General features: G+C 43.5%; 2 protein-coding genes across 2 annotated transcripts; both read left to right on the top strand.

The window, feature by feature from the left end:
- Positions 1-419: 419 nt before the first annotated feature.
- LOC111966855 (keratin, type I cytoskeletal 18) lies at positions 420-9,279 on the top strand. The gene is given in 8 exon segments (XM_023991816.2): positions 420-976; positions 4,169-4,251; positions 6,787-6,943; positions 7,312-7,476; positions 7,601-7,726; positions 8,086-8,306; positions 8,770-8,808; positions 8,810-9,279. Coding segments are annotated over 8 exon segments (1,350 nt in total). The 5' UTR covers positions 420-532; the 3' UTR covers positions 8,925-9,279.
- Positions 9,280-10,526: 1,247 nt separating this feature from the next.
- On the top strand, positions 10,527-13,545 carry LOC111966856 (keratin, type I cytoskeletal 18). Its single transcript, XM_023991817.2, has 7 exons — positions 10,527-11,044; positions 11,751-11,833; positions 11,958-12,114; positions 12,227-12,391; positions 12,478-12,603; positions 12,705-12,922; positions 13,236-13,545. Exons 1-7 carry the CDS (start codon positions 10,628-10,630, stop codon positions 13,384-13,386), a joined length of 1,317 nt encoding a protein of 438 aa, XP_023847585.1. The 5' UTR covers positions 10,527-10,627; the 3' UTR covers positions 13,387-13,545.
- The last annotated feature ends 1,400 nt before the right edge of the window (positions 13,546-14,945 follow it).

The raw sequence follows: 14,945 nt of genomic DNA on the forward strand, positions 1-14,945 counted from the left end.
GTGGAACACAAATACATTAATAACACATTACAGGTCACACACGTGGTTCATATAAAAAATTACCATATTTTGGTCCAGAAATAATCACAAGTATATACAATCAGAAAATATTTCTGATTACCACCACTCTGGTGTACCAGTCCATAATGAATATACATTGATTACTTATTTTGTGACATTACAACTAAAGAGATGAAAATCTCAAATTACCGAGGGATTTTGACATGGAATAGTTACAAACTGAGGCAAACAAAAATTCACATTTGAAATTACAGTATATTGTAGAGTTTCAAGTTTGAGAGTGCAAAGCCAGACAAAGGATTCTATAAAAAGTGCTTTTGGTGCACAGAGGAGAGAGGGAGGGAACTTGGAAAGAGAGGAGTGTTTAGGGGGAGGGACTGTGGGGGCCAGCAGGGTTATAAAGTTTGAGCGGCTTCCTCTCTGTCCATGCTCTGTGTGTCTGTGTGCTCCTGTTTCTGCCGGCCCACTCTCAACTCTCTGTGCCTCTCTCAATCTCACTCCATCTAACAAAATGAGTGTTAGACGAAGCAGCGCCAGGGGACCTGGCAGTGGGTCCAGCTACTCCATCACTCACAGCTCTACTGCTCCCACCTACCGGGCCGCCAGCACCTATGGTGGTGCTGGGGGTCAGGGGACTCGAATCTCCTCTGTGTCCTACTCGGGTGTGCGAAGCGGGATGGGAGGGATGGGGGTTGGGATGGGAGGCTCCGGGGGCTCCATGTCCAGCAGCATCCAGGTGAACGCCAGCGGGGACACCGCTCACATCATGGGCAATGAGAAGTTTGCCATGCAGAACCTCAACGACCGTCTGGCCTCCTACCTAGAGATGGTGAGGAACCTGGAGCAGGCCAACGGCAAACTGGAGCTGAAGATCAGGGAGGCCATGGAGAAGAGAGGCCCAGATGTCAACGACTACAGCCGCTACAACGCCATCTTGGATGACCTGAGGAAGAAGGTGAGAGGCCAAGGGGAGGAAGGAGTACTATTGGCTAATATGAGATGCTGGACAAATCTACACCATTGAGCTTTAGGGAAGTAATATATATTTCAAATGCAAGTTCACTGTCCTAGAATGGCTGACCCAACAGAAGAGAGTAACAGAGTGACAGAGAGTAGTTTGGGATTGAAAGAGGAAACACGGTGGCCTTACTATATCCTTGTCAGGTGATTGCCCTGGGTAGTAAAGACCCAGTGTAGCTGGTTCGTCCGTTAGAGCCGTGCTGATTAGTGATGGCAAGGTGCCGGCATCCCCAGGCAGAAGGTCAAGGGGCTGACAGAAAGCAATAAGAAGGGGAATTCCAAGGGGTTCTGCTAGCTGACCTTCGACATGGCCAGAGTTCCAGGTCCAGCTAGCATTTTCAGGGGTCATGGATGTGTTTATTTAACTTCCTGTTATCAGTTAACTGTGTAGCACAAAGATTGTTAGCAATGAAACGACGATACAGTAGCATTTCAAATGATTATCTACAATATAACCATCAACAGTTATGCACAAATTTAACCATGAAAACTGGGAGAGTTGTTACAGTTGTAGGTAAAGTTAAAAAGGTTATTTTGATATTTTCTCTCAGCTATGGTAAGTGTGGAGCAGTAAATTAAATGAGAATAGACCACCGTAGACTATAGATGAGAGAAAGTTGAACTCCTTACACAGGGCTACTACCCACTGGGCACAGACGTCAATTCAACGTCTATTCCACGTTGGTTAAACGTAATTTCATTGAAATTAAGTTGGTAAACAATGTTGATTCAACCAGTGTGTGGTCTGTGGGTCTTTTATGGTGTGGTTCTTACTCACAACTTACACAAGGCTACTATTTCATGGTGTGGTCCTTACTTTGATGGTGGAGCATGGTAAATGAGTTTGGGAGTCAATGTACTGTGTCATTAAAAAGTAGTCCGTCCAACCAGGTCATTCCATTCCCATTCCTCTGATAGTGTTCCATGTATATACAATACTGAATGATTGACATATGGGTTTATAATGCTTTATGTGTGTATACTGTTGGGCGAGCAAGGATATTCTGTGAGCCATTCAACTGGAAATGTTCAGAGCTGTTGATACTTTGGAAAAATACTGTTAGACATCTAGTAAAAAGTCATTATTATAGGCCTATTGCATCTGTAACAAGTTACTGTTGTACTTTAAAGCATACAGTAAATACTGCCTGATACTATATTATATTTTTTTTTTTTTTTTTAAACATGTCCGAAAAACTCTTTCCATTGGATTCTGGAACATTCCAGTCATGCTTCTGTGGTTTTGCCGTGTAGACCTTGCTGGAGCAACGTGCCAAAGTCAAACCACCCAGAGTGACAAGAGTAACTATGCAAAATATGGAGATTAGATGCCAGATACCAATAGCGAGAGACAAAATGCAAATATATCACAAGACTATCATTACAGAATTTCTATTGCTAGCTAACTAAACTCCACTCCATTGTGAATTAAATTCCGTTAATCAAATACAGCCACCGGCTCATTGCTGTTTCTCTAAGATGGCAATTCAGCTCAAATGCGCATGTGCCAATTGAATCTCAACAAGGAAACAGTCAGTGGTTGTATTTGATTAGCTTTTAGTGAAAAAGTATGGATTTCAGCAAACAAAGAAAAAGGCACACTATTACAGAGGACAAACATAGATACAAGGTAAGCGTTTCATAACTAGAATTTTTTAAATAATTGGCCTTGGGCGAATCGATGTAGTCGGAGCTGAATTCCACAAAGCCTGGTCTCTGCTCCACTCAGTTGGTGGAGTTCATCAGAAACTTCCTTCACAGTGGAGTGGAGTTTAGTCCGCTTCCTTCACCGTGGAGTTTAGTCCGCTTCCTTCACCGTGGAGTGGAGTTCAGTCCGCTTCCTTCACCGTGGAGTGGGTCGTCCCGCTTACCTTCACTGTGGATGGAGTGTAGTTAGTTCCGGCTTCCTTCACCGTGGAGTGGAGTTTAGTCCGCTTCCTTCACCGTGGAGTTTTAGTCCGCTTCCTTCACCGTGGATGTAGTCAGTCCGCTTCCTTCACCGTGGAGTGGAGTTTAGTCCGCTTCCTTCACCGTGGAGTGGAGTTTAGTCCGCTTCCTTCACCGTGGAGTGGAGTTCAGTCCGCTTCCTTCACTGTGGAGTGGAGTTAGTTACCCTTCCTTCACCGTGGAGTGGAGTTCAGTCCGCTTCCTTCACCGTGGAGTGGAGTTTAGTCCGCTTCCTTCACCGTGGAGTGGAGTTTAGTCCGCTATCTAATTGCTTCTCTTTGTCCCTTTGAAAAAAAATCCAAATAAGGACATTGAACTTGAGAAAATGAGAAAAACAAATGGTAAACTGAACATGAGCTGTGCAAATATTTGTTAAAATATTTGCTTAGTCTGCTGCTCATGTAATGGTTGTCATTATGAAGCCTTACATAAAAGGTTAGGGGAGGAAGGCCTAGGGAGCTAAGCTGGTGTTTGCCAACATGGATGTGTTGGCTTTACCAACTGCCCATGGCACGTAATCAACCCCCAACGCATACATCACAACGGGTTCATGTTTCTTTGTCGTGATACCAGGATGTGACCGCTAGTTCAAATATTCCTCCTTTACAAAAACAAGGCTTCTCACGACAGGAACAACAGGAAACCCAACCCAGTAACCACCCCCTCCCCTCCCCATCCACCTGACCACACACACAACACACACACAACACACACACACAACACACCACACACACACACACACACACACACACACACACACACACACACACACACACACACACACACACACACACACACCCACACACACACACACACACACACACACACACACACCACACACACACCACACACACACACACACAACACCCCCAACCTCCCGCCTGATGCAAATCACCTGCCTCCATCCTGACAATGTATTCCACTGCACTTTCAGCTTGGCTGTTAATGATTGCCTCCCGAACTTGTAACCTGCATCCATCCATCGCCCAGCCTATCTACTATACCATGGAGAGCAAACACTGCGCTGTGGGCAGCTGGCCTCCGCTGCTCCTGGCTGCCACTGTCACCAGCCTTGTCACATTCATACTCATTACACAAAAAGTACAGCATTGAAACTGCTGTGAAAAAAAATGAAATGAAAAGTATGTACTTTAACTTATTTTCTCCTTGTCATTGGCAGGTGTTTGATGCCACAACAGACAACGCCCGTATGTGTCTTCAGATCGACAATGCCCGCTTAGCTGCTGATGACTTCAGGGTGAAGTAAGTCAAGCTAGGCAAACCAGACAGTTGCACACCACCCTTAATTAACGGTGACTAAAACAAGCCAGACACTTGTGCACACCACCTCTAATTAACGTGACTAAACAAGCAGACGGTTGCTCGACACACCTTAATTAACGGTGACTAAACAGCAGACGGTTGCTGACACACCTTAATTAACGGTGACTAAACAAGCAGATGGTTGCTGACACACCTTAATTAACGGTGACTAAACAAGCAGACGGTTGCGACCACCTTAATTAACGGTGACTAAACAAGCAGACGGTTGCTGACACACCTTAATTAACGTGACTAAACTAGCAGCACGGTTGCTGACACACCTTAATTAACGGTGACTAAACAAGCAGATGGTTGCTGACACACCTAATTAACGGTGACTAAACGAGCAGATGGTTGCTGACACACCTTAATAACGGTGACTAAACAAGCACCAATGGTGCTGGACACACCTTAATTAACGTGACTAAAACAAGCAGATGGTTACGACCACCTTAATTAACGGTGAACTAAACACAGCAATGGTTGCTGACACTACCACTTAATCAAACGGATGGATTCGCATAAACAAACAAGCAGACGGTTGCTGACACACCTTAATCAACCTGAGACTAGAAACTAGCGAAGACGGCCTTTGACTGAAACACAGCAAACTAATTAAAATAACCGGAGCCTAAACAAGCAACGGTTGCTTGACACACCGTAATTAACTCGGTGACTAAACATAGCAGATGGTGCTGACACACCTTAATTAACGGTCTAAACAACGCAGACGTTGCTGACACACTTAATTAACGGTACTAAACAAGCAGACGGTTGCAAAAATAACTCCTAACAACTGTGACACGACCTCATATGTGTAACCAACTATCAGACGTGTCTGCAACACCGTAAATTAACGTTCCTAAACACAGCAACGGTTTGCTGACACACCTTAATTAAGGTGCATAAACAAGCAGACGGTTGCTGAACACACCTAATTAACGTGGACTAAAAAAGCAGACGGTTGCTGACACACCTTAATTAACGGTAGCTAAACAACGCAGACGGTTGCTGACACACCTTAATTAACAGGTGACCAATTACAACAGAACAGGTTGCTGACACACCTTAATTAACGGTGACTAAACAGCAGAGGTTGCACACCACCTTAATTAAACCGGCTAACTAACACACAGCAGACGGTTGCTGACACACCTTAATTAACGGTGACTAAACAAGCAGACGGTTGCTGACACACCTTAATTAACGTGACTAAACAAGCAGACGGTTGCTGACACACCTTAATTAACGGTGACTAAACAAGCAAACTGCTGACACACCTTAATTAACGTGACTAAACTAGCAACGGTTGCCGACACAACCTTAATTAACGTGACTAAACAAGCAGACGTTGCGACACCTTAATAACTCGGGACTAAACTAGCAGACGGTTGCTGACACACCTTAATTAACGGTGACTAAACAAGCAGAGTTGCTGACACACCCCTAATTAACGGTGACGTAAACAAGCAGACGGTTGCTGACACACCTTAATTAACGGTTGACGTGACAAACAAGCAGACGGTTGCTAACACACCTTAATTAACGGTGACTAAACAGCAGACGTTGCTGACACACCTTAATAACGTGACTAAACCACAGACGGTCTGACACACCTTAATTAACGGTGACTAAACAAGCAGAGGTTGCTGACACACCTTAATTAACGGTGACTAAACAAGCAGACGGTTGCTGACACACCTTAATTAACCGTGACTAACAAGCAGGACGGTCTAACACACCTTAATTAACGTGTCTAAACAAGCAGACGGTTCTGACACACCTTAAATTAACGGTGACTAAACAAGCAGACGGTTGCTGACACACCTTAATTAACGGTGACTAAACAAGCAGACGGTTGCTGACACACCTTAATTAACAGTAACTTAACAAACACCGTGGATGTGCCACATTAATTGCATACCCTCTACAGTCTATGCTTTAAACGTCCAATGCAGCCATTTTTATCTCAATATCAAAATATTTCTGGGGAACACTTAAATACCTTACTGTGATTGTTTTTAATTAAAATGGTCAAACTGAAACAAAAATAGCTTCTTAGCAAAGAGACATTTCTTAAAAAAGAATTTAGCTAGGATTTTCTGGGAGTGTTCTTAGTGGGGAGTGGAAAACTGAAAACTAGGTGTTATTGGCAGAGAGGTTTGGAACTCTAATTCTAATTGGTCTACTAACCAAATGATCGCCTGGTGATGTCAACAGGCAGGCCAAAACTCCATCCCACCAAAACAGGCTGAAATTTCAGGATGTCTTTTCAAACAGCTCTTACACTAATTGGGCATTATCATAATTTTCACTATTTCACAGTATTATTCCAACCTCATATTTTGGAAGTATATACAAAACACAGAAAAAGTATGTTTTGACCTCACTTGGCCTTTAAACGGACACTTTAGAGAATATTTCACCGTAGCTCTCCTGGGCATTGTATCTGATGCTGTTTGCTGTGTGTTGCAGGTTTGAGTCTGAGCTGTCCATTCGCCAGTCTGTGGAGGCTGACATCGTTGGCCTGAGGAAGGTCATAGATGACACCAACATGGGCCGCATGAACCTGGAGAGTGAGATCGAAGCTCTGAAGGAGGAGCTCATCTTCCTGAAGAAGAACCACGACAATGTAAGTTCACCATGGCACAACCCCCCCCCCCCCCTTTTCAACCACCAAACCAATATAGTACACAACCCCACCCCTCTTGCACCACCAAATAAATGTTTACCATCTCCCTTGTCATCACAATGGCTTAACTAGAGCAAGACCTAGCATGCCACCATCGGAGACGGAGTCAACCATACTGTATAAACAGGGGTTGTTTCGTGTGAGATCTTTGGGATTTAGCGGGGGTGTGGTGGGTGCGGCACACACAGGACGCACCCAGGGGGGCACCTTGAGTACCCAAACGAACAGCCTAAATACGGACGCTGACTTCACTCTTGAAAACATATTGCTTAATGAATTTTAACGTTGTTGTCCTTCTACCCCAACAGGAAGTGATGGAGATGCGTAACATGATCTCCCAGTCTGGAGTGCAGGTGGATGTGGATGCTCCTAAGGGCCAGGACCTGGCCGCCATCATGGCTGAGGTCCGGGCCAAGTACGAGAAAGAGGCCCTGAAGAACCAAGAGGAGCTCAAAGCATGGCATGAAACACGGGTAACACCTACCAGCTTATTCATTTACCACACACTGATGACTTCACAGTGAAGGCGTCACAGAAACTCCTACTTAACCAATGATTTTTAAACTGACATCTATATCACCTCTATGTCCCTTCCAGATCACAGAGGTGCAGTCCGTGGTGTCACAGAACACAGAGGCCCTCCAAGGCGCACACACAGAGATCAACGACCTCCGTAGGCAGCTACAGACACTGGAGATCGAGCTAGACTCACAAAAGAGCTTGGTAAGATCCCTCAACAATACTATATTCACACAGCCAGTGTGTACAAAAGACATCATGGCATCAATGCTATTGGTTAAAGGAAAACTCTATCTTTTGGTATTTCTATAACTAGTCTATTGTTGAAATAGTCCCAAAAGGTTTTACATGTTAGCTGTATTTCTATATTCTAAAAGTTATATATCTTGAAAACTGGATTGCTGTCATGCACCACATTTTGGGACTATATCAACAATGGACTTATGAAACAAATACCAAATGATAGTTTTTGGGTGGAGTTTTTCTTTTAAGTTTTATGTTAATTTACAAGGCCAATCACCTGTACTGACTGTCTTTACTCTTCCTCTCTCTCTGTCTAACAGAAAGGATCTCTGGAGGGGACGCTGCGAGACACGGAGATGCGCTACAACATGGAGATGGAATCCTTGAACAACATCCTCGTGGGTCTGGAGTCTGAGCTGACTAACCTCCGCTCCAACATTCAGAAGCAGACGCAGGAGTACGAGCACCTGCTCAACATCAAGATGAAGCTGGAGGCGGAGATCGCCACATACAGGAGACTGCTGGACGGAGGAGACTTCAAGTGAGTAAGAAGGAGAGAAATGCTTAATTGGTGTTGCATGCATAATTCCTATAATTAAGCAGACTTGAGAAAGAGAATGAACATGAAGTTTGTTGCCAGCCAAGAGCCTACTATGGTAAATAGTCATCCAATGGCCATTTTCTGTCTTGGAGGCAAAAGCAGCCACTGCATAAATATTTTTATGTTGACTGATAGTTGTGATTCTCTCTCTCTCTCTCTCTCTCTCTCTCTCTCTCTCTCTCTCTCTCTCTCTTCTCGATCCATCTCTTCTCTCTCTGTCTCTCTCTCTCTCTCTCTCTCTCTCTCTCTCTCTCTCTCTCTCTCTCTCTCTCTCTCTCTCTCTCTCTCTCTCTCTCTCTCTCTCTCTCTCTCTCTCTCTCTCTCCATCTCTCTCTCTCTCTCTCTCTCTCTCTCTCTCTCTCTCTCTCTCTCTCTCTCTCTCTCTCTCTCGTCTCTCTCTCAGGCTCCAGGATGCTCTGGAGGACCAGCGGACAGTGAAAGACCAAGGTGATGACCGTCACACAGACTCTGGTGGACGGGAAGGTTGTCTCCTCCCAGCACAGAGACAAAGGAGAGGGACCTGGTCGAGACTACATCCATCATTCCACATCGTCCTGATTGTACCACACCATCCAACACACCATAGACATCAGATAACATCTAGCTGGATAAGAAGAAAATTATCTCCACTTTATTTATTTCATCATGTTTCTTTTGCTTTTAAGTCTTAAGTGTTTTTTAACTTACGCATTTAGGCGTATATACATTTACAGTACAAGTTCAGAATTTAGTAATTTGGGATGAAATTGGCTTTAACCAATATGATTTTACCTTTAAAACTAGCAATTGGATTAAGTAAAATATCTGTAAAATGTATTTTTCTACCATTAGATTTTACCTTAGTTTTCTTTCTGTCCAGTTGAATTTGCCTGGTGTGATGTACTTTCATTGTCCAATAAAACATTGGTCAGAATCTTGGCTATTGTCTTTTAATGGCTGTGCACTTGCTGTGTAACTGAACAAACAGTTTTTCTAGGTTATCACTTCTCATAGATTCTGGTTAACGTCATCATGGCAACTTTACTACAACAAATTGACACCAATAATTAATGCACATTGAACAGAGAAGTTAGTCATTTGCACAGATCTGAAATATGGAAATCATATATTTTTTTTAAACCTTTTTATTTAACTAGGCAAGTCAGTTAAGAACAAATTCTTATTTTCAATTATGGCCTAGGAACAGTGGGTTAACTGCCTTGTTCAGGGGCAGAATGACAGATTTGTACCTTGTCGGCTTGGGGATTCGATCTTGCAACCTTCCGGTTACTAGTCCAACACTCGAACCACTAGGCTACCCGTCCGTCCCAATATCTTTTATAGTTAGTTTTATGTTACCTGCTGATAGTGCTTTACAAAGGATCAAACATTACATTTTAGTCATTTAACAGACGCTCTAATCCAGAGCAATTTACAGCAGTAAGTCCATACAGTTCCATGCTTTTTCGTACAGGTCCCCTGTGGGAATTGAACCAAAAACCCTGGCATTGCAAGCGCCATGCTCTACCAGCTGAGCCACATGATGAAAGTAATATTTGCTTTATTGGTTAGCTTTGATTCAGAGGGGTTGGATTATCTACGGAAGACACATTTCAAATCAAATCAGATTGTATTTGTCACATGCGCCGAATACAACAGGTGTACAGTAGAGCCCTTAAGCCCTTAACCAACAATGCTTTAAGAAGCTAAGAAAATAAATAAAAAATAAGTGTTAAGTAAAAAATAGAAAAGTAAATTTAAAAAAATAAAAGTAACAAATAATTAAACAGCAGCAGTAAAATAACAAGTGAGGCTATCTCCGACGGCTGTCTCTTCAGTTGTGCAACTGACTAGGTATTCCCTTTCCCTTTCCTTCCTTAGCTATTGATATTAGATTACAATAGAACAGCAGTTGGCTTTCAATATTGATTCTGAATGACTTCTGAATAAGAGTCTATAACTGCTATTTTAAATTCAGTACATTTGCTATCTACAGTTCAATCTTACATAAGTGGCATAGGCTACACTTTCCCCTGCCTCATTGACCATAGTTACCAAACCACAGTTACAATGGGGGTGGAGAGGTGGAGAGGACAGAGTCTATGTAGGAGACTAAAGGTTAGAAAGTGATAGTGATCGAAGGGAGTGGCGCGTCAGAATGCAGCCTTGTATATACAAACTCTAACATCCATCCTCCTCGCGCTCGGTAGAATCAATCTGTGCCAGTGTCAGGTGGTTCTCTGTTTCTTCTTCTCTTCTTCTTGGATTTCCTCTCTGAAGACATGGAGTCTGTACGTATCAGTAAGAATCCTAGATTTACTGGGCATCGTGCTGAAAGTGGCAGTGGAGGCCTATACGCAAAGCCATGGAGCTCACAGAGTGCCCATGGCGGTGCCGGGGGACATGGGACCAGAATCTCCTCCGTCCACACCAGCAACAGGCTCGGGGGCATCAGAGGAGGGGCAGAGCACCAGGTGTACACAGGTGTTACAGCTGATGGTGGCTTCGCTATGGGTAATGAGAAGCTCAACATGCAGCACCTGAATGACCGTCTGGCCACCTACCTGGAGTCAGTAAAGAACCTAGAGCAGGCCAACGGCAAGCTGGAGCTACAGATCAGGGAGGTACTGGAGAAGAAAGGGCCTGCTGGGGCAGACTACAGCCGCTACGAAGCCACGCTGGAGGACCTGAGGAAGAAGGTGAGGCCCTCAAATAATTACATTAAATTCAAGCTTGATTCATACAAAGCATTATGTGTGTGGAATCATATCCTGTTCAGGGTTGGGGTAAATTCCATTTCAAATCAAGTCAATTCAGAAAGTAAACCAAATTCCAATTCCACATTTTCCTCATTGAAAATCACAGTTTTTTTGGGTACCTCCAGAATTGACTGGAATTGAAATGGAATTGACCCCAACCTGATCCTGACTGCTCCAAACTGCCTCTACTGTATGGTTAATTGAGTCGCTCCACTCATTAATTTCACAATATTTAAAGCCAATATTTGCAGTTCTCAAATACCTCCAAAAGTACACATGTTTGCTGTAACCCCGGACAAGCACTCCTGATTCAACTCGTCAACTAATCATCAAGCCCAAAAATATATATACTGCTGGGGGTACTGGAGGACTAGAGTTGGGAAATACCGTCTTAAGTCTTTTATTAGGCGAGGTTTCACAGAACCACCCCACAGTAAACTGATATGATTTACAGCACATCTTATCAGAGGTGGCGCCACCATGTTGACGCTGTGTAGATATTTAAGTGACTGTCACTTTGTTTCCAACTGCACAAAGATGGAGTGACGGGTTTCACCAAGGGACATGTTGATGTTGCTCCACCCTGTAGATCAGATCCACAGATATACCCAGAATCATCCCTCTCCTCCCTCTAATATTTCCTCAGATATTGGAGATGACAGTGGGCAATGCACAGATCGCTATCCGAGTTGAGGGTGCCGGCCTAGCCGCAGACGACTTCAAGGTCAAGTGAGTGCTTATAAACAAAGAAACGTGCTACTTGCTATCATCTGTTGGCATGAATCTATAGGGCCAACATTCTTTCGTTATGGCTATGTCCACGTCTTTACATTCTTAATGTTGTTGTCAATAGGCATGAAAGTGAGATCGGGATGCGCCAGACTGTCGAGGGTGATGTCGCAAATCTGAGGAGAACACTTGATGACACCATCGTGCTCCAGCTGCATCTGGAGAACGATATCGAGTTTCTGACAGAGGAACTGATCAACCTGAAGAAGAACCATGCAGAGGTAAGGAATGGTTCCTGTCAACTGACACATTTTCAAATGGGTTACATAGCTAGGTTACTACCATAACCACCATGTCATTAATTGAATGGATTTCCTGTTTCCTTTGTGTCAGGATGTGCTGGAGCTGCGTACCCAGATTTCCATGTCTGGAGTGCAGGTGGAGGTGGATGCTTCTAAGGGACACGACCTGGGAAAGATCATGGAGGAGATGAGGGCCAAGTACGAGAAGATGGCCTTGAAGAACCAGGAGGAGCTCAAAGAGTGGCATGAATCCAAAGTACGACTCTGTCCTTCCTTCCTAACACTTTGCAATGTTCTGCACTGTATTACTGTGGGTTAACATGTTGGTGTGTGTGTGTCCAGATCACAGAGGTGCAGGTCCAGGTGACTGAGAATACAGTGGCCCTGAAGGAGGCACATACCACATTTAGTGAAAGCAGGAGGAGTATTCAGTCCCTGCAGATTGAGCTTCAGTCCCAGATCAGCCTGGTAAGAATTATTATTTTATACAATAGCTACCAAACTATTTAAAAATGAACTCAATCTTGGTGGATCCATCCTACGACCACGTACTTTCCTCCCAACCACAGAATGCGTCTCTGGAGGGGAACCTTCATGACATTGAGATGCGCTACAACATGGAGTTGCAAAAATACAACGCCGTCCTCCTGAGGCTGGAGGCTGAACTGACCCAGATACGCTCCGACATCCAACACCAGACACAGGACTACCAGATCCTGTTCAACATCAAGATGCAGTTGGAGTCTGAGATCGCCGAGTACAGGAGGCTGCTGGACGGAGACTTGAAGTGAGTAAAACAAGGAGAGATGACAGGTGGAGCTACATGTCCTGCTTGGTTAGGGTAGTGTAACAACTACAATACCTGAGGTATGTTGAGATGATTAAACTATCAAGTTACTGGAGCGATACAGTGGTACTAGTAGCTTATCATTAAACGGCTGGCCTTGTTCTATTGTTTGCTTTTTATTCTATGAGGCGAGGTAATATTTGCAAATTAGATTCAAACTAGCTTCATGCAACTATGCACAAGGGCTCAGGTCTGATACGGAAACGACTGTGTTGTAGTAATGGTATCTGTCTTTTCATCTGTGTCTCTTTAGAGTTGAGGTTGCTGTCGAGAAGAAACCTACTAAATCTTTCCAAACAAAGACGCTAGTTGTCACCCAGACACTAGTAGATGGCAAAGTAGTGTCTGAAGGAGTGACTGAGGATGTCAAATCTGAAGGAGGGATTGAAGCTGTCCAAGGATAACCACCCAGTCAAGAAACATCTTCTCTCGCATCATCATCATCACCATTATCATCATCATCACCATCATGACACACCACAACACTCCCAGAATAACAGTTAATTGTTCACAAAATGACCAATGAAACAATCACAATAAATGAAGTCAAACACTTAATGTAATGGTTGTATGTGTATGTCTCTGTTTTCATCTACTGTAACCAATCAGGACCAATCAGTTGGTTTCCTCTCTAAATGCATACAGGAAATAAATGCTAAATTGGGGCTCTATTGAATCTGTATTGCTGATAGTAATTTCTTATTGAGCCAACATCTGCAGCATTTATCAAGTCAAATCAGGCTTTATTTATATAGCACATTTCAGACATGAATGCAACGCAAAGCGCTTCACAGGAAAAAAACATCAATAAAAATATAAATATTTACTACACAACAAACATAAGAAGATGAAAAACAAAAGAATGACAATAAAAACTAAGAGATTATAAAGCACCCTAAGGAAAAGCAAAGCTAGAAAAGGTGTGCTTTAGGATCTGTTTTAAATATGTCCACAGTTTCGGCCCCCCTCAGGTTCTCTGGCAGGCTACTCCAGAGGCCTCTGCTAACACAGAGACATTGCCTTTAAATTTAAATCACACTGTAACTCTGAATTTCCGTGATACGGATAAAATAGAGCTCTTGATGTGACGTGGAAAGCAACATCACTCAAGCAACATCAACGTAAAACCCCCACATAGATATACAGCTTTAAAGAATTGGCACAACCCATCCAGCTCTGTTCCCGGTCTAGACAGATACGTAAATGTCTATGAAGTTCTCTGGAATTCTGGGTTCATTCTGCATTTTGACCCAACATTCTCTCTCTACCCCCTTACTGATGGACTGGGCCTCCATTCCAATGCTATTTCAATACTCACAGTCCACTCTTTTCCTGCACATTAGCTAGTCTGCACTTTATTTGATGCACTTTTTTGGTCTCTATGGTGATCCACTTGCATCCTTTATGACGAGCAGACATCCGGTTCAATAAGTTAATATCAACAGGTTGTTATTGGTTAGTTCAAAGTTAAAAACTAGACAACACACAGATATATGTTGTTAGAGCCAGAGATCCCCAGCCGCCTTTCATTAGAGGGATGGAAGCAGAGCAGCGAGTGTATCGGGGAGACAGCATGCCAGGCTAATTCCAGAGACAGTGTGCATAATCTCTATACTGCATACCTGCCATTCCTCTGCATCACTGGGCTCCACTGGACTCTCCTGCCAAGAGATTACCCCTGCAGGCCATCAAAGGTGAGCATTTATTGGTCCACAGGGATCAGATATGCTATTATTCTGTCTCTCATCCTGTCAAATTCAAAGGAATACACAGGAATGTCCATGGAGTTTTTCCTTGAAAGAAGAACTGTCGGCCTATTATAATAATTGAACTGTGCCATATAGTAATATATTGTTAGACAGTAGGAGGGAGGTGTCATTCAGTAATATATTACAGTAGGAGGGTGATGTCATACAGTAATATATTAGACAGTAGGAGGGAGGTGTCATACAGTAATATATTA

The sequence above is a fragment of the Salvelinus sp. IW2-2015 genome, linkage group LG7 (genome assembly GCF_002910315.2).
Source record: "Salvelinus sp. IW2-2015 linkage group LG7, ASM291031v2, whole genome shotgun sequence".
In the NCBI taxonomy this organism is placed as follows: Eukaryota; Metazoa; Chordata; class Actinopteri; order Salmoniformes; family Salmonidae; genus Salvelinus; species Salvelinus sp. IW2-2015.